At 35.9% G+C, this 19,767-nt stretch overlaps 2 protein-coding genes across 2 annotated transcripts; both read right to left on the bottom strand.

Annotated features, from left to right (window-relative positions):
* Positions 1–3,240: 3,240 nt before the first annotated feature.
* LOC109377815 (taste receptor type 2 member 42-like) lies at positions 3,241–4,179 on the bottom strand. The gene has a single exon (XM_019634279.1). It carries the CDS (start codon positions 4,177–4,179, stop codon positions 3,241–3,243), a length of 939 nt encoding a protein of 312 aa, XP_019489824.1.
* A 6,475-nt stretch (positions 4,180–10,654) lies between these two features.
* Positions 10,655–11,608, bottom strand: LOC109377814 (taste receptor type 2 member 42-like). The gene is given in 2 exon segments (XM_019634278.1): positions 10,655–10,678; positions 10,680–11,608. Coding segments are annotated over 2 exon segments (948 nt in total). The 5' UTR covers positions 11,604–11,608.
* Between the last annotated feature and the right edge of the window lie 8,159 nt (positions 11,609–19,767).

The raw sequence follows: 19,767 nt of genomic DNA, 5'->3' as shown, positions 1-19,767 counted from the left end.
AAAAAAAAAAAAAAAAGAAAATAGCCCATCTGTCACCTGTGATTATTTTAAACAAATAGCACCCCTCCAAAAAAAATACATATATATATATATATATATAGTCTAACTTTTTTATGAATTTATCAAATCAACCATTTTATAATTTTTTTTAATGAAGGTTTATTGTGGGCAGTCCAGCACAAGGCATAGATTTTTATGAACAGCATTAACCAGCGTCACAGGTGAGCAGACGACGGAAGTATGGGTTTTGCAGATGGCCCCCTTGTTTCTGTATTTCAATAAAGGAAGCTTTGGCTCAGAGGACGTGAGGTTTAATCAACAGCGACAGACAAAATACCTGAAGTGTCAGAAATTCAACATTGTCACATTCTTTGAAATCTGCACTGATCCACACATATTTCCACTGGGAACTTTTCTTTCAGTAAAGTTCAAGACAACTTAGCTTGAACACTAAAATATCTTCTCAGCTTTAGTTCTAGGCATAGGGCAGAGCTCAAACATAAGCCTCTTTTGGCACAAGAAACAGGTCATTTGCAACTCTCCCCTCAGGTGTGGGCACACTGAAAAAAATAAAACTCATTACATTAAAACTATAAAAAGTTTATTTTAACTGATGCAGTTATTAATAGTATATGTTGTCAGTACAGTTAGCATACTTATTTTTTGGTAGCACATGAATACTGATAGATTTAATTGTATAGTCTGTATAGTTACGTACTTATTGGTTTTTAGCACACTTACTAAAAGTGTTGTTATTAATGGCATGTTGATAAAGCATAGTAGGCATAGCAATGTTTGTATGCAGATAGTAATATTGATATTTCTGTAAAGTAGATTTGGAAACCTAACCCTGTAACTCACCCTAATCCCTACCCTGTCCCTCACATTACCCCTACCCCAAAGCTATTCCCATCCCCAGACCAGACCTTAAAGTAAACGTATTCCTGTCTTTAATGTGAAAAAAAAAAAGTTTATTTTAGTGGAAAGTAATTGGCAAAAAAGCAATAATCATTTTATTTTTCCACTGATTTGGTTTCAGAATAGGCTACACTTCTCTCCAGGTTGCATGGTACTAGCTATGGATGTGATAGTAGTAGCTTTTCTTGGATCATGACTGGGGTCTCTAACAGGCTCTTGGTGTGGAAAAGGAGGCATAAAGCTTAATCCCAAAATGCCATTTTAGTGACGAGAATGCAATACAGCTGTAGCCACTGCCCAGACTGTAATCCAGGCTTCATTTTTAATGGTCATCTTCTGGGCTTCTCTTATCAGGAATAAGCTTCTTAGAGCTTCATCTCTCCAGGATGAGTACCTGATAAGTGAAGACTCACTCCTACTGAGACATTTAATGCTAAATCTGCTAAATCCCACTCATTAGAAGGGCTGTGCGTAGTTGTTTAAATCTTTGTATTTTTAATCATGGTCATTAGAGAAAAGTTTAGTAACACTAAAATATAAATGTAAAAACTAAAAGTAAATAAATATGTTTACTTCTAGTAAGTACAACATAACCTTTAACCTTTTCTTCTGAAAGGGATACATTCTAAGCCAAAGTGTCCTCAATATCTGAACCTAAATATAGCCAATATGATTAGAGTCTCACCTTTCCTAAAGCAAGACAATCCCAGAAACAATCATCAGGAAATTTCTTTTTATTTTTTTCAGTTTTATGAGATATAATTGGCATACAGCACTGCTTAAGTTTAAGGTGTACAGCATAATGACTGGACTTACATATATTATGAAATGATTACCACAGTAGGTTTAGTAAACACCCATCACCTCATATAGATACCCCAAAAATGTCTTTTTCCGTGTGATAAGAACTTTTAGGACCTACTCTCTTAACAACTTTAAAATAGACCATACAACAGCTGCTATTTTTACTGATCATGTTGTACATTATATCTACAGCACTTATAGCTGGAAGTTTATACCTTTTTATTACTTTCATCCAATTCCCCATCCCGGAAATTTCTTATATAGTGTCCAACATATGAATGCAGTTTAAAAATCTAGATCTTTATGTAAGCCTGGATATACCTATTTCATCATCATGGACACATGAGAGCACCCCATAGAACAGTTCCCTTTGGAAAGTATGCTTTACGAAGCCCGTACGGTTTTTACATTCTTCCCAGCATCAGGTTTGACCTGCCACTCCTCCAAAACAAGCTTATAAGCCATATATAGTCAACATTTATTTTCTAGTTTGTTTTTGTTTGCTTCTACCACTGAAAACTTATGGCAGTTGTAAACCCTAGCAAAGATTTTTTTCATTCTTGATAGTTTTGGAATATGTTCACAATTATAACCTCTAAAATTACTATATTGCAAACTATTATATTCAAAATTGTAATATCATTAGCAAGCAAAATTTTACTCCCTGCTGGCCTTAAGATTATATTCATTCTTAGCTACTTTGATTTCGTTTCAATTATTTTATTATAAAAGTCAACTCAGTACTATATATTCACACAAACATTCCTCAAACTTACACAAATATTTGATATTCTCCTGTAAACTTTCTATTTTTATTCCTGGTAAGTTGGTCATGTTTGTCCTCTCTGACAAGGGACACTAGTGTTCAAACAATCCTTATATGCACATACACTCCACACACAAACTCGGTATCTAGGTTTGATTTCGATCCCTATAGAGTAGACATATACGTATTATTATACAAGTAGGGATAATTATTCAATTTCTTGTTATAAATTCAGTTGATTGTTCTCTTGTTCTGCAAAGGCGGTGTCTATTTTACCATGGATTCCTAATGATAGTCTGCTCCTTTGCTTTAAAAGTTATGTCTGTTTTTATGAGATTATGTGTTTCTAGCACTTTTATCCCTTGATGTATTTTTCACTTAATATTGTACAAATAATTTACAGAGTCCAGCTTGGAAGGGATTTTTATTTCTAAATCATCATGTTTTTTTCCTCACACATAACATAACATAAATGGAATAAATGTTTGCCAGGACATATAAATTAATACATGTTGCATTATATACTTATATTCATATTGCCTCAAGTATTTTCTTGTTACAAGCAAGTCTTATGTCACCGATGCTTGCTTTTTTAAGAAACCTTGAGTAAATTGTTAGTTTGTAGGCCATTCAAGGGAAAGTTTGTGATGCCCAATAGTAGCTGGAAGTGAGAAAAACAGAAGCTAAAATGGATCTTCAATGTCCCCTCATTGATTTAATTCTCTTGGAAATGTAGGAAATTCTATAAAAGTCTATGAAGCTAAAGGTTTTGCCCTTTTCAAGTGGCAGCTAAGATGCCACAATAATCCTAAGCCAGTTTGTCTCAGTTTGCCGTTTCCCAAAATTAGGACAAATGAGTGGGCTGAAGGGAAAACAGTCGATGTTAACATGATTAATAAACTAACCAAATGCTTCTCCAGTGTCTGGAAAATCCAGCCAGCTAGTAGGGTGAAAAAAATGTGAAGCATGAACAGGAGGAGGAAAGACAGCACCATTTTCATGGCCTTTCTGTGGGCCTCTGTGCTGAAGTCCCTGGAACTGGAGGTCAGCTGCAGATTCCTGGTATGTCTCATCAAGGAGAGAAATAAGAGGAGCAGTGACGTCAGGGACAGAAGAAAGGGAACTGAGTACATGAAACTGTAAGCAATCAAGTTGTTAAGATACAGAGCATTACTGACTAAGGGCGACCACGTTGAGTTTCTTTTGTACATGTTATAGTCCTCCATCCAGAGATCATTTAAGGTACCTGCTAATGTAATGCTGAAAGACAGTGAAAGCAAAGACCCCAGTTGAAGCACAAGAAGCACTCTGCCAACTCGCCACCTGAGCCAGGTAAAGCAGGGGTAGGAGAAATTGGCTATTTTGAAGAAGTAGAAAACGCTTAGACAGGTGGCAAACCAGGTAGCTAGGTGATTGGACAGTGCCCAAAACACAGCAAAAAATTTTGGTATCTTATCAATGGTGTATAGATTTGGCCATAACATTATTACAAATGAGTCAAATAGTGTTATCCAAAGAAGAATGATTCTGGAGACAGCCAGGCAGGTGAGGATACAGTCAGCTGATGAGAGTTTTTGACTCTTCACCCAGTCAAGGCAGTTAACTAGTACAATGAAGCCATTCCCCAACATTCCAGCTGTGAGTTCTGCTACTGTCGTTATCAGAAAAATCTTTTCAATTCCAGATGGCATTTCTGTAGGAAGAATCCAGAAAGCTCATACTATTTTTCACTAATTTTCTTTTTTGCTGTCAAAATATTGTAGAATAATATCCAGTTTGATATTTTTCACCTTTATATTAAAAATGCCCCCCAAAACTCAGATACCACCTCCTATATCATCATGAGAGATCTTTCTCTAGTTTCAGCCATAGGTCTAAAATACGTGCAAGGAGATCCAGTCTCACAGATTTTAATGAGAAATGTTAACACTAATTTCAGTCAGCTAACTGATTTCCAAATTAAACAGTAAATGTGCCCACTCATTGGTACTGGCAGCAATTTTCCACTTGTGAGGACACCTGGAAGGATAAATTCAGGTATGCAAACATGCAAACATAAGACATTTCTTTACACCGATGTGTACTTTCCCTTTCAATTGAAACTCAGTACCATTTGGATTCAAGTTTTTTTATTTTAATAGATTTCTCTAAACATAATCTCTATAATACAGGCATTATTCATTAATTCCATGTAATAAAATTCACAATATTTTAGACACTATTGGAGACAAAATAAGTGTAATAAAGAGAAGTAAAATAAAGAGCTCACAGAACAGTGGAAAAACCAACATAGCTTTTTAGGGTTTCTTGAAGAAATAGACAAAAAGGAAAATGATTTTTCAGAATGATGTAAAAGCAAAGCAAAGATAGCAAAATCGGAGTTCTCTCTGAGATATTACTCTGAATTTTTGAGCTTTGTTTCCAATAAATTACTGCTTATTTGGTTCTGAATAAACTATTATCAGTTAAGAGAAAAACAAGAGTAAGCAAAAACAAGGTAGAAAAAAAAGCAAAAAATAAGGCGGGGGTCAGAGGGCGTTTCTCCATTTTATTAATTATGCTTTTCGTAAAAGTCTTTGTCTCAAAAAAATCAATTTAAAGTAAAATATATTTTAGCTTGTTTTTTGCTTCCCCAAACAGGTAACTCTAAAATTATGATTTTTCAACCTTGACTGCAAGTTGGAATTACCTAGGGAGCTTTAAGTATACTCGTATATACTGTATTAATGCCTGTGAGCCATGCATAGGGATTCTGACTTAATTGGCCTGGGATGTATTGTAGACATTCACTGAACACTCCCTGATGTGTGCTTTACAGGACCTCCTAAACCCAGGCAACAATCTCTCTACCCACAAGCTGCAAATCTATGAAGATTCTCCAGGAACAAGACAAGATTTAGCCCACTGGTCTTCTTACAATGCATTCTCCATTCAGCCAATTTTTACTCTAGTACACAAATAACCTGTTTTGTGTGGGTCTCGGCCTATCAGTAGTGATGCTGTCGTGCCTGAGACACTCACCTGGGCCTCTTGAGGAAGCCCCCACATATGAGTACATTTCCTCGCCAGGCCAATGTTGTGGCTGGGTCAGCCCTTGTATGTCTTATTATGATTGTGAGACCTACCTCAGCAACAACAAGGGAACTTCAAAAAAGCAAGATTTATTACTCACAAGTCCTGTAGGGTACACAGCAGACCCAAGGCCACACAAGGAAGTCACAGGTAGACAAAGAGAAAGTACAGACCTGGGGTTCTGCCTTTACTGAGGTTGAGGGTTGGGTGCCTAGGTGTTCACAGGATTACTGTTTTTTTGGTGAATTTAAAACAAAAGGGAGAATTAGGACACAGGAAGGGAAAAGTGGGGTCACTCAGCTGGTCAGTTATCTAGGTTAGCCGGGACTTTCTGTATGGGGAACTTCATAGGTTGGAGCAGCCTGGCTTCTTATCTAGGTGTTTTACTGGTAGCTGTGTCATACAGCTGGCAATATGTTTGTTCTAGACACATGTCTTTGAAATGGATGCCTGGGCAATCAAAAGCTTAATGTTAGGCACTTACACTACATAACCTTAGGCACCAATTACCTTGGCAGCCACGTAAGCTGCATGAGGGAAGGTTCTTTTTTGTTGTTGACCACCCATCTATTTCTAATTCCTAGAACAGGAAGGGCTTAGCAAATAGTAAGCCTTCGATAATTATTTGTTAAATAAATGAGTTCTAACTTAGTTGGCAATCCTATTGGGAGCGTAGAAAAAGAGAAAATGAATAAAACTTGACCCTGAAACTCATATAAAAGCAAGAAAAGAAAGTAACTCCTTAAAACTAGAGTAAAGTTTGCAACGTATGTATGAACTCTTGAAAATTTTCTGTACTAACACTAAAATAACCAACACTTTGTGGTGCTAATGAGGTCATACAGAATCATAAAAACTTGCAGACCTAGCACCCTGGATGTGGGGGCCTGTGTACATTTCTTCATGAAAGAGAACTGCTTCCAGCCCAGGGAGTTGGACATGGGTAGAAAACTCTAGATTTCATGGCAGGGGAGCAAGATGGTTCTAGAGATCACTGATGTTTTCAGAAATAGCCTGAAATGGTACAGAAGGCTATCTGAGAAGAGGAGTCCTTCAGTAGACATGGTTTAGCGGACATAGTGGACAAAAGCTAGATAGCAACAACTCAGCCAACAGGAGCTTAGTCATTTAAGAATTCTTGAGTTCATAGTTACACTACAGAAAGAACTTGATCTAAAGGGTGTCATGACAAGTATAAAAATCAAAAGTGCCATATGCTACGAATTGAATTCAAAGTCCACGCTAATAATCACATTTTTAAAAATTTATGTAACTACAGATCTGTCTCAGCTCCTGGGTTGAACTGTCTCTACATGCTTCATTCTTAAAATGGTTGTGTTATACATTTGTTATGAAAAGGTGCTATTGTATATATAACTATAAAGAAGATTATTACAAAATGTTTGGACAGATAACCATTAATTAAATTGATGTATATGCTATAGTGATAATCCAAAATAATTAGTCTAAACTTATAATGATGACTATAATTAAAATCAGAAAATTTATGAACATTGATTTTATAATTATTAATAGAAAGAATGACATTTCCTCCAAGAAACAGTGAGAAAATACATTGGCCTAATTAAAAAAAATTCTGACCTTTGAAGTGATATTGATAAATACATAGTGATAAACTACTGCTTATGTGAGGTAAAAAAGGTAAATCAACTGAAGAACTTATGAGCTTCTATCATTAATACTACCTTTTTTGACGTGAATTCTTCCTGTTTCCTCTCTGTGTCTGTGACATCTTCAGTGAAATAACATACATGAACTTTCTATATGACTCTTTCTATTGTCTTTGTCCTCCCCAAGCCCACATTTTTAGATCTCCCAATAGTCTCAGGAAAGCCAGCAACAAATGCTCCGCTAGCTGTGACAATCTCTCTGATCCTACCAACAACAAACTTTTCCATTTATTTGCAAGCAAAGAAATAGCCTCCTCATTCTTTTTTCATCACAACTTGGACTTACATTGAACTTAGCAACGATTTCTTCGATAGTCACTAAAGTATTGGCCTTTGTGTTTACTTAGGTAAAAGAGACCTTCACTGTTTCTTTGGCTGTACTCTAACCCCAGAAGCAATTAGCTGGGGCCAGGGCCATAGCTCAAAGGGACAGAGAGATTTCATCTTTCACAAACGGAGGATATTTATTGGCCCAGTTTAATCACTGCTATCCATGAACATCCTTTCATGTTTCATTGTAGGTTTTTGGTTTCACTTAGCATACTCCTTTAATTTTCAAAACTGAGGGCTAGTTTTTTTGGGTTTTCTTCTCAAAATCCTTAGAGGGTAAACATATCCTCACTGGCTCTTCCTCATGACAAGCCTAAGACAGAACCAGTCTAATTTAATAACACCAACCCCCACACCGACAAGCATTAGAGTCTCATGCTTAAAATGAAAATGGTTGAGCATTTCTTTAGTGTTCTGAGGCTGCATTTATATTGATGTAAAAAAAGTAGAACTTGAAAAGCTATAGTCTATGACACCAGATTTGGTGTACAAGGAGACAGAAAGGCTTGCCTATGTATGTTTCTCAAATTCATCAAGCTTTTCAGATCAATTTGTTCTTGTGAAGATTGGTCTTAAGGTCCTCATAGATTACTAACCTAGACAACATAACCAGTATCTTGAATGACAAAATTGAGGATGACTGTGGAGATGCAAATGCTCCTTAGAGGATGTCTCTGGTTCAGAGGAGATGAAATCTAATCAAGATCTTGCAAGAAGTCACCTACTGACGGGGAACAGATAAACCACCTGAGATGTAGAGAAAATTGGCATGTCTCTTTCTCAGAGATCAGTATAGGTGTGGGTTTCTTTTTGATATATACACTCATTAAGGTTCAAGGAAGCATGCCTAGGCTGTGCTTGGTTTATGTCTTACCTGATGATGTCAGCACAAGCCTAGGGATCAGAGATACGACTATTTCAGCAGTTGAAACAGGTTATTTGTTCCTCTCCTATAAATCACCTGGGTGGACAAATTGAAACAAACAATGATTACACCCAAATTCTTAAACATTTATTTGGTGAGTGAGAGTAGTTAACAAGAAATCAGCGATAATCTCTGTCTCTCCTGACACTTTGGTCCCAGGGTAGGATATAGTCATGTCAGTCGTTCTTCTCCAGTTTGTATGGGACTGCGATGCAAGTGTTAGGAGCGGCTCTTGGACTGTGGCTTGGCTGCTACTGAGTCCCCCACAAAGGCTCTTGTTATGGAGAAAGTAAAGGTGCAGAGCTTGATCTCATCTACCATGCAAATACATAGATTACAATACATCAATTGCAGTAACCCCAACCTATGGTTTGGTCTTGCTTTTTCTAGCCCACTGCTGTACCTCTTTGTCAAAAACAGGACCCTGTTCCTTACAGTTCCATCTCCTTAAGGTTGCTGCAAAAGTATGGACTTACTCCTAGTTAGACATTGATTCATTTACCTCTAAAACACACTTATTAGAAGCAAGGGTTGCTCATAAGTTGGCTCAGTTACTTTCTCTTGCTTACCAAAGAAAAGTTTAGAAACACTAAAGACTAAATAAATGTTTTTGGTTATCATCTTATAAAGAGTACAAGATTATCTTTAAGTTATTTACACGAAAGAATATCCAACAAACTCCACATCTAAATTTAAACATATTCAGCTTGCTTGTGTATTACCTTTTACCAAGGCAAGATAATTACAATGATAATCTGTGGTAAAATACTAAGTAAGTGTCCAAAATGATATATGTACATTTTATTTTGTAAAATGTAAATTACTTAGTAAAATACACACTATATTTCTTATCATTAAAAACCATTATTAATATCATTATTGTTATTAATATACAGAAGTGCCACATAGCCTAGATGTGCTTGCAATTTAGTTTTCTACATACGAGATGGGAGGATGTGGAGCGCAGGGTGAGGTGTTAGTTCTAACCTCATTTGCAGCTCTAGGGAGCAGCCCTAGAGCAGTGCTCTTGCTCCCGGCTCCATCAAGATTAATTTACAACCTCCATATTTATCACCATTTAATTGCAGCTTTTTGTTTCTTTAACACAATCTAAAGAACACATAAAAAGTGAACTCTAAAAAATGAATTCTTCATTTTTAAAGAATTCCATTATCCGTACACACATAGCATCTGTACAATATTATAATCCATACTGTCATGTTTAAAAGTGTATAGCAAATTTTCCCACCCTTAACCTTATTTACAATGGGTAGCTACCTTATTTAAATTTAGATTATTATAGTAAAAACAGCACAACATATATTATGCATGTCCCAAATTTACACTAAACATGGTATTCTGTTATAAATTTTGCTTTCAATGTAATCATGATCTTTTTATAGTAACAATATGAGTGTGATTTTGAATTCAGGAATAATTCTTCTATATATTTTTAATTCTATTACATAACATGGTAGAAATATCTATTTCTACCACTCTGAAAATTCATATTGCTTATCCTGGAATTTAACAAAATTAATAAATGCCTTATATACATCAAAATATTTATGATTGGGAGTTTCAAATTAATATTAACATTATAGCATATGTTTCCAATTTCTACTTAAAGATAATTTATTATATTTTGCACTGCAAATATTATTCTTATTCTCAAGCATTTCATTCCCTCATTATTAATAATATGAACAACAACACAATGCTTTTTCATTCAAGAAAATGTTAGGTCTTTAAGCTATGAGGTCATGTTCTTCCCATCTATGACTTTAGTTGCTCAATTAACCTTTCTATCAACATTTTATATATCTTCTGCCTAGTCAGATTTGTAATCCATCCTGATTGCTAAAGAACTATGTGCCTCTGCCCCTACATGAGTTTCAATTACATACATCTTTTGCATATAAGATTAAATAATTCAGATTATCTTTGAGAGAATATTGGTAACCAACGTTTTAAACAAAAACGATTGCTTTTAAAATTATATTGTCTGACCATGTGTAAATTATCAACAAATCAACCTGTTCTAGAGAAAAATTCAATTATGCTCGACAATGCTAGGAAAAAAAAACTGTAGAAGTGAAAATCAATCCTCAAAGTCTCCTCATTATCTTTGAAAAGATTCTGGAAAGTCTATCTGTAAAGCTGTAACAGATTTTTCTCTTTTCAGGGAGCTTTTCAGATGCCAGAGAACCTTCAAAGCTTTCTGTCTTAGCTTGCTGTTTCCCAGGATCAAGATAATTGGGTGTCCTGAGGGAAAGACATATACTGCTAACAAGACAAACTTTGTAAACTTGTTGTTCCAAAGCATAACAAATACCCAATTTGCCAGTTGTGTGGAAAACAAATGAACTAGGAAGAGAAAGAGGAAAGACAGCACCCTGTTTATGGCCCTTTTATGGGCCTCTGTGCTGGAGTCCCTTGAGCCCATGGAGTTGAGCTGCAAATTTCTGATGTGTCTTCCCAAGGACAGAAATAAAAGGAGCAGTGAGATCAGGGACAAAACAATAGGGAACAAACAGGTTAAACTAAGAAGAGCCAGGGTTTTAACAAAGACAGCTTTACTTTCCTCTATATACGTAGTCATATTATTCTTATCTATCATATAGACTTTTAAGAAGAAATCATTAAATGTTTCTAGCAATAGAAAGTCTAAAATCAGAAAGAACAAAGAAAATACAAGAATCGTGAGAAGCACTCTGTTCATTCTCAACTTCAGCCAGAGGAAAAGGGAGTGGGAGAAGTGAGCTATCTTAAGAAGGTAAAAAATGCTTAGGCAGGTAGCAAGCCAGGTAGCAAAGTGATTAGTTATTCTCCAAAACAAAGTAATAATTTTTGATAGTTTATAAGTGAGATGTAAATGTAGAGGTGACACCATCTCAAGGGATTCAAACAATGACATGAACAACTGACTGATTCTGGAGATAGTCAAGCCGGTGAAGATGAAGTCAGCTAAAGAGAAGTCTTGGTTCTTGACCCATTCAGAGCAGTTTACCAGTCCAATGAACACATTCCCAAGCATTCCAATTATGAATCCTGCTATTGACAGTATCAGAAAGATTATATCCAATTCAGTGGGCATTTCCACAAAAGAAAATCCAAATTTCTGATACTACATCTCAGTGATAAATTTATAATCAAACTGTTGCAGAATAGCATCCATTTTTCATACTTATCTTCATTGCTTTTGTTGCAATTCCAGTCTTAAGTAGAGCTTCTTGCTGTTCGATACAGTCTCATATATACTTAATAAAATCTTTGTGCTTTTATTGTAATTGCGATTCTAATCCGGAAAGATCTGCTAAGGTATGCAGTCTCACATACTTTCTGAAAATGTTTTTATTTCTTTAAAAGGGCTACTAATTTCCAAACCAAACAGTTGTGTTTCCATTTATCTTTGGCACAGACTGAAATTTTCCACTCGTGGAGATGATTAAAAGGTTAAAGTCAAATATGTTAGGATGCAAATATAGGCCAGGTTCTTTATCGCTGATTTGTACTTTCCTCCTTACCTGACATACTATACCATTTGGATCCAAACATTTTAGTTGTTTTTCAAAGAAAGTTTTAGAGATAATCTAAATAATTTAGTTATTATCCAATAAAGATATTTTGTGAGTGCCTGCTATGCATCAGAGTTTTTTTCAAATGCAATATAGTTACTACAAAAAAAAATCACTGAGATAGCTATAAAATAGTGAAAGCACAAAAAGAAACAATGAGATAAAATATAATGTGAACACAGAAAAGGTAACTATAAACATTACTGTCAGGGAGAGACGGGGCGGCAATATTTGCCCTGGATTTTAAAGGTACTTAGAACTTCATGAGGAAACTGGCAAGTCATATTTTGGAGTAATCAAACAATATACAAAAACACACCAAAATCCAAACTACTTTTCTGAAATTAAAGTCTAACTGATAATTCACTAAAATTTCAATCTAAATGTTCCTCAGCTATGAGTAATGCATTCGCAATTATACAATTTCCTGGTTTTGCTCTTTATTTTTGTACTTGTTTTATTTGTTTTGGCCAGAGATTATACTGCTGTTAATTTAGCCTTAATAGACAGAAAATAGGTAGAAAATCATTTCAGATAAAATAAGGAAATAGTAACCAAAAGTATCTGTTCTATATTCTAGGAACAATGATTTTAACAAAAGCTATTAATTCATCAGAAGTGAACTCAGAATTACAGACTGTCTCTTGGTGTGTCAGAAAACAAATATTCTATTGTCAGTATTGAGTTCAAGTGTTACCAAACAACATAAAAAAAAAGAATAAAATCATCAAAAACCTTGGCCCTTTTCAATATTTCTGTCATATATCTCGATTAAATTCTATTAAGTTTTAAAAGTGTATATCTCAAGCATGATTATGAGTAATGAACTATTGGTAAATTGTTTTGTGTAAACAAAAATATTTTAATTTAGGACAAATATTTAAAACTATAGAAAGAAAATAAAAAGGGAAGGAAGGAAAGAAGGAAGAAAAGAAGGAAGGAAGGGACGAAGTAGGGAATTTTTTAAATAAAGCAAGGCTGGATGAAGATAAAGAAATTTGAAAAGAGAATGATAGCTTTGACTATATTAACATCTAGAGATGAGGAGAAATTCATGGCTATGAGAAGCATTTAGGACATAGAATCAGTAAGGCTTGGTGATGGATTTGAGGGCTATAAAAAGGAAGAGAAGCCAGTCATGACATTGAGACTTGTTTTGCACCTGGATGCATGGAGTACTATACCTGAGGGAATCTCTAGGAGAGCAGGTATAGAAGCCAAGGGGTGGGAGACAGAACAGTTGGAAGATGATGAGTGCTGTTTTGAACACTTTGAAATATCTGTAAGTCATCCAAGTGAAAAGAAGCGTTAGGCACTTGGGTATTTGTTACTACGCCTCAGAAAAGGAATTTGGACTACTAGCAGAGATTTGGGAATCATAAGAGATGATGAAATAAGGGCCCTGAGGAACAGCAGCAGGTAAAGAAACCAAAGAAAAGATTAAAAAGCAATCAGATGGAGGAGGGAAACCAAGAGACTAGAGTTTTGAAGCAACCAAGAGCAAGAAGTGATACAAGGAGTGAATAATCAATACTTCCTGATATTAATGAAAGGTCACTCACAGGGAGGTGTCAAGGAGGCCCTAGTTAACATAGCAAGAACAGTTTAACTAAATTGAAGCCAAATTACCATAGATTACATAGTCAATGAGATCCCAATAATGAGGCATTAGAAAGCCAAGTAAGGTAATAACACATTAATAGATAAAAGAAGAAACACCAGGAAAAAAATTGATACAACTGCACATCTATTCATAATAAATGCTCTTGCCAAACTGAGAATGGAATGAAATATTCTTTTTCCTGATTAAAAAAAAAGTCTACAAAAACCTAGAGCAAATATCATACCTATCTATGATGCATTGAAATTATTCCCCTTGAGTTTGGGAAAAATCAGCCATAAACATTTTCTTATGTCTATTTTTTGGACATTTTTACCAATACAGTAAGGCAAGAAAATGACAAAGAGATAAGATTGTAAAGCATGAAACAAACATGTCATTATTCACAGATTATAATTGAGATTACATAGGAAACCCAAAAGTATTCTTAAATACATTGTTAAAATGCAATCATTTATCAAGGTTTCTGGACACAAAATAAATGTGCAAAAATCTGTTCCATTTCTTTATACCATTAACAAACAGTTAAAATAAAATATTCTTGTAAAAGCTGAAATTACCATAACCTCAACAAATATTAAGTATCTAAGGATAAATTACACAAAGAGTATGCAAAACCTTTATGGAGAATATTAAAATGTCTGAAATGGCCTTCGCAGTTTTTAGTCATAAATGACCTTGTAATTAATACATACTGAATATAATTAAACCCGTTAGATATTTTTAAAATTTAAACCATTATCAAACACAGTTTCCCATTGTAGGTATGTTATTCAAGGACATTAAATTCTCTGATTGTGTTGTTGAATGTACTGAATTTTTCTACCTGGTATCTAGACCGTGGATTTATAGCAACCACTTCTAATATAATATTGGCTATTCCTATCTCCATGAATACCAGCTCCGTTTCATTCCCCTAACCCAGTCGCTTGATTTTTTTTTTCTGTTTGCTATAGCTACAGACTCCAGTTTTCCATGTGAGGTGATAGGTGACAGGATAACCTCTTGTTTGCTAATATGAAAATACAGGCTGATATTCTATCACTCTTTTTGCATCTTCTTTGCCTAACAAATGTGTGTCTGTATCTTTAGCTGCAGGAGATAATCAAAGCAAGAATTTACAGATTTAAAATTTTAGAAGTCGACTTAAATATACCTTCATCCAAGTAGATGAGAAAAACGTTGATCAGAATTTGGCCCAGAAAAAAGAATAACTGGGTTTGTGGCATGTCCTATAGTCTGCCAAGTAAGCAGTTATTTGACCATTTACTAATATACCTAATTGCACTGCTCTACAGTTCTTACTCTCTGTTTTGTCCACAAGTATCAGGCAAATCTATATCTGAAGCATTACTGGAGTCAAGGTGTAAAACATGGATACTGTTGTCTTATCTGAAAGTGTAAGAACTGAACCCCAAAGGAAGCTTAGTTTCTCAGAACTTGCCACTCTTACGTTAGCATAAAGAATGTTTATGCTAATCAGAGTGGTTCTTGTCAAGATTTAGAGTTGTAACTGATATGTTATGTATGTCCACTTGTTCAGGTATGTCTTTTTTTTTAATATCAGAATGATTTTAGAAATGAGCCAAGATATTAGTTGAGAAGAACTCAAACTGGTGGGAAAATTATAAACAGTTTTAGTCATGTATTTTACTAATTATAAAAATAATCCTAGCAGCAGTAGTATTTATAAGTAGCATTTATAGAACTCTTACTATTAATATATGTTTGGGTAAAATGATTTATTTGTGTTTGTGTACACATTCACCTAAGAACATATGCAAGAATATTCATAGCAGTGTTCATACTATACATCAAAGTAAATTAAAAATAACTTCAATTGGGGCCGGCCAAGTGGCACGTTGGTTAAGAGTTGCCAGCTTGGGAGTGCCAGCTCTGAGCAGCAGGGCCCCGGTTCAGATCCCACATGAGGGCCAGTGACACTGCGCCCTCTACAGCTAAGATGGTGAACAACAGCTCGACCTGGGCTGCCACGAGTCACCGGTGATGGCGGAGGCTGAGCCCCTGCTGCAGTGGGCTGCCATAAGCTACCTTGAGTGGCCGGCAGTCAGCGTGAGCTGCCATGAGCCACCGTGAGCAGCCGTCCAACGGCCAGTGACCCATCTGCCTCACACGGGAAGAGCGCAATGATCACAATACCAACATGGGTCAGTGAAGCGACGTCCTCCACAACTAGACTGAAGAACAAAAGGACAGCAACTTGCCTGTTCCCCTTCCTTGATTCCCCAACGCTGTTCCCCTCCCCCAATTCCCCAATAAAATCTTTAAAAAAAAAACTTCAATTAAGTGAAACATAGATGAATCTCACAAACACAGAAAAGTTTACATATTCATTTTTATAAGAAGGCAAAACTAACTACAGTGTTAGAAATGAGGATAATGACTACAATGATTATGAAGGGGGCTTTTGGGGTGCTGGTGTAGCTCTATTTCTGTTCTGTAAAACAGCTATAACACTACTTCGAAGGTTTATTCTGATGGTTAAATGAGATAATGTGTAAAAACTGCCTAATATTGTGCCTTACACAGACTGAGTGCTCAATAACTAGTCCCAATCTTGTTTCAAAGAATCCTTGTTCTAAATGAATTTTTCAAATTAAGTGCTGATAATTTTCTTAATCCTTATATCCAGAGTGGAATTTTATACTCTTGATTCATTTATAAAGACAATTTTCAAAATTTTATTTATGATGGTCAAAACTTGGTTAGGATGACAAAAAGTAAAGCAGATTTAGCCTATACAACCGGAAGTTTCTTCTACAGTACCTTGGTTTTCATTGAAAATAGTTGGATTTTAATAATGAGTATAAACTGGCTCATTTTTAAAAATTAATTAAACTTAACTGTGTGCAGGTTGTATGAGTCAGCCAGAAAAACAAATATTTTATTTATTAAATATACCTCCTTGAGCCAATAGTAATTAGACCTCCTCCCTTATGCCATTGAGAAAGGGGCCAGAGAAAAGTTTATTTAGTTTCTGTGTACAAAAGCAGATGGAGGTGGAAAGAGCCCTGTTCACTGAATGTAACACAGTTGGTGTTAAAACAATTTTTTTAATTAAAGTTTTTTGGGGTGACAATGGTTAGTAAAGTTACATAGGTTTCCAGTGTACAATTCTTAATACATCATCTATATATCACATTGTGTGCTCACCACCCAGAGTCAGTTCTCCTTCCATCACCATATATTTGATCCCCTTTACCCTCTTCTACCACCCCCTTTCCCCCCTTACCCTCTGGTAACCATTAAACTATTTTCTGTGTCTATGAGTTTTTGTTTTTATTTGTTTGTCTTGTTCCTTTGTTGCTTTCAGTTTTATCTCCCACATATCAGTGAAATCATACTGTTCTCGACTTTTTCTGTGACTTGTTTTGCTTAGCATAGTAATCTCAAGATCCATCCATGTTGTCACAAATGGCAGTATGTCATCTTTTCTTATGGCAGAATAGTGTTTCACATCTTCTTTATCCAATCATCTATGAAAGGACACTTTGGTTGTTTCCATGTCTTGGCCACCATAAATAAAGCTGCAACAAACATCAGAGCACATACCTAGCCCTACTTTTGTCGTTCTCCCAGAGAATAAAAAACTGTGGATCCAAAACACTTCAGGCATGGTCCTCATGGAGCCATTTGAAGCTATGTCACCTTTAAACTACGTCTATTTCATAGGTGCCCCTCAGATCTGGGAGTCAGGCCAGAGATGGGAGATTGGATGTTTGGGCCATTGGTGCCATTTTTATCTTTTCTAATTGCCCCATGTACCCAATATATGGGTTTTTTTTCCCCCAATGTGTATGAGGTTAGAATGCACAATGTGAATGCAGGTTGGAATTATAAAAATAGACTGTCTGCAAATACCTGCAGTTAACTCTATGGGATTTCAACATATATCCATGCCTGCCCCATGATGTAAGGTATGGATCTGATCTGTGGAGTTTGTTATTGTTGTTATTGTTTGTTTTCCTTTCTATTGCCAATGATCAAAGTCTACTGTGGTCATAAAGGAGATAAACCTTCACCTGTGTCTATTTGTTTCTGTTTTGTTTGTTTGTTTGTTTTGTTCTTTAGATTCTACTTGTAAGTGAAATAATATGACATTTGTCTTTCCCTTACTACACTCAACACAATATCCTCTAGGTCCTTCCATGTTGTCACAGATGGCAAGATTTCATTCTTTCTAATGGCTGAGTAATATTCCATTGTATATGTACCACCTCTTCTTTATCCATTTGTTCATTCAGGAACACCCAGGATGCCTCCACATCTCGGCCATTGCAAACCATGCTGAAATGAACATATGTACGAACATGTCCCCTCAAAGTAGCATTTTGGGTTTCTTTGGATAAATACCCAGAAGTGAGATTACTTGATCTTTCTTTGTCTCTTGTTATAGCCTTTGTTTTGAAGTCTATTTTGTTTGGTATAAGCATTGCTACTTCAGCTTTTTTTGTTTGTTTTTTTCCATTTTCATGAAATATCTTTTTCCATCCCTTTACTTTCAGTCTGTTTGTGTCTTTTGATCTGAACTGAGTCTCTTGTAGGCAGCATATGTATGGGTCTTGTTGTTGTTTTTTTATCCATTCAGCCACCTGTGTCTTTTGATTGGAGTATTTAAAGTAATTTACATTTAAAGTAATTGTTGATAGATAGGAAGTTATTGCATCATCATCATTATTATTGTTGTTGTTATTATTATTTGTCTTTAAAAAGTCCCTGTAAGATTTCTTGTAACACTGGTTTGGTGATTAACTTCTTTAGCTTTCTCTTGTCTGGGTAGCTCTTTATCTGTCCTGCATTCTAAATGATAGCTTTGCTGGGTAGAAAATTTTGGGTTGTAGGTCTTTACTTTCCAACACATTGAGTATTTTGTGCCAATCCATTCTGGCCTACAAAGTTTCTGTTGATAAATCAGCTGACAGTCTTATGGGAGCTCTTTTGTAGGTAACTAACTGCTTATCTCTTGCTTTTAAGATTCTCTCTTTGTCTTCAGCATTTTAATTATAATGTGTCTTGGTGTGGGCCTGTTTGGGTTCATCTTGTTTGGGACTCTTTGCACTTCCTGGACTTGTATATCTGTTTCTTCACCAGGTTAGAAAAGTTATCAATCATTATTTTTTCAAATAGATTTTCAATTCCTTGCTCTCTCTTTTCTTTCTGATACCTCTATGATGCAAATGTTGGTACCCTTGATATTGTCCCAGAGGCCCCTTAAACTGTCCTCATTTTTTTGGATTCTTTCCTCTTTTTTGCTGTTCTGTTTGGGTGTTTTCTGCTACTTTATCTTCTAAATCACTAATTCAGTCCTCTACTTTATCTAATCTACTGTTGATTCCCTGTAATGTGTTCTTCATTTATTATTATAATCTTTATTTCTGACTGGTTCTTTTGTATGTTTTCTATCTCCATTTTTATGTTTCCTATCTCTTTGTTGAAGTTCTCCCTGAGGTCATTGAGAATTCTTATAATCAGTGTGTTGAACTCTGCATCTAATAGGTTGTTTGACTCCATTTTATTTATTTATTTATTTTTCTGGAGCTTTGTTCTGTTCTTTTATTTGGAACATAGTTCTTTGTCTCCCCGTTTTGGCTAAATTAGGTAGGACTGCTATGTCTCCTGGTCTTAGTAGAGTGGCCTTATGTAGTAGGTGTGCTATGGGACCTAGTGATGCAGTCTCCCTGGCCATCAGAGCTGAGTGCTCCAGGTGTGTTTCTTGTGTGCGTTGTATGTGCCCTCCTATTGTAGTTGAGCTTTGGTTGCTGTTTGCACATCAGTGGGAAGGAGTGGTCCTTGGGCTCATTGGTTGTGAGGACTTAGCTGTTACTACAGTGAAGGATCTGTTGTGGAGGGACTGACCCTATGGAGCAAAACTCGATTTAGCAGGGCTCTGGTGCCTGCCCAGTGTGCCCTTTGGGTGTGTCATCCTTGGAGCCAGCTGGGTGATGCTCCAGCTTGCTTTGAAGCTGTCCCGTGGTTATGTCAACCCCGGGGTCTCCTGGGAGGGGATCCGCTGCAGGCCAAGTTCAGCTACAGCCTGTGCC

The sequence above is a fragment of the Hipposideros armiger genome, unplaced genomic scaffold (assembly GCF_001890085.2).
Source record: "Hipposideros armiger isolate ML-2016 unplaced genomic scaffold, ASM189008v1 scaffold_1575, whole genome shotgun sequence".
Taxonomy (NCBI): Eukaryota; Metazoa; Chordata; class Mammalia; order Chiroptera; family Hipposideridae; genus Hipposideros; species Hipposideros armiger.
The sequence above is the reverse complement of the archived record's forward strand: the minus strand, read 5'-3'. Positions and strand labels throughout refer to the sequence as shown.

Excerpts from the sequence above, each read along its gene's own strand:
- LOC109377815 (XM_019634279.1), bottom strand. The coding sequence starts at position 4,179 with ATGCCATCTGGAATTGAAAAGATTTTTCTGATAACGACAGTAGCAGAA.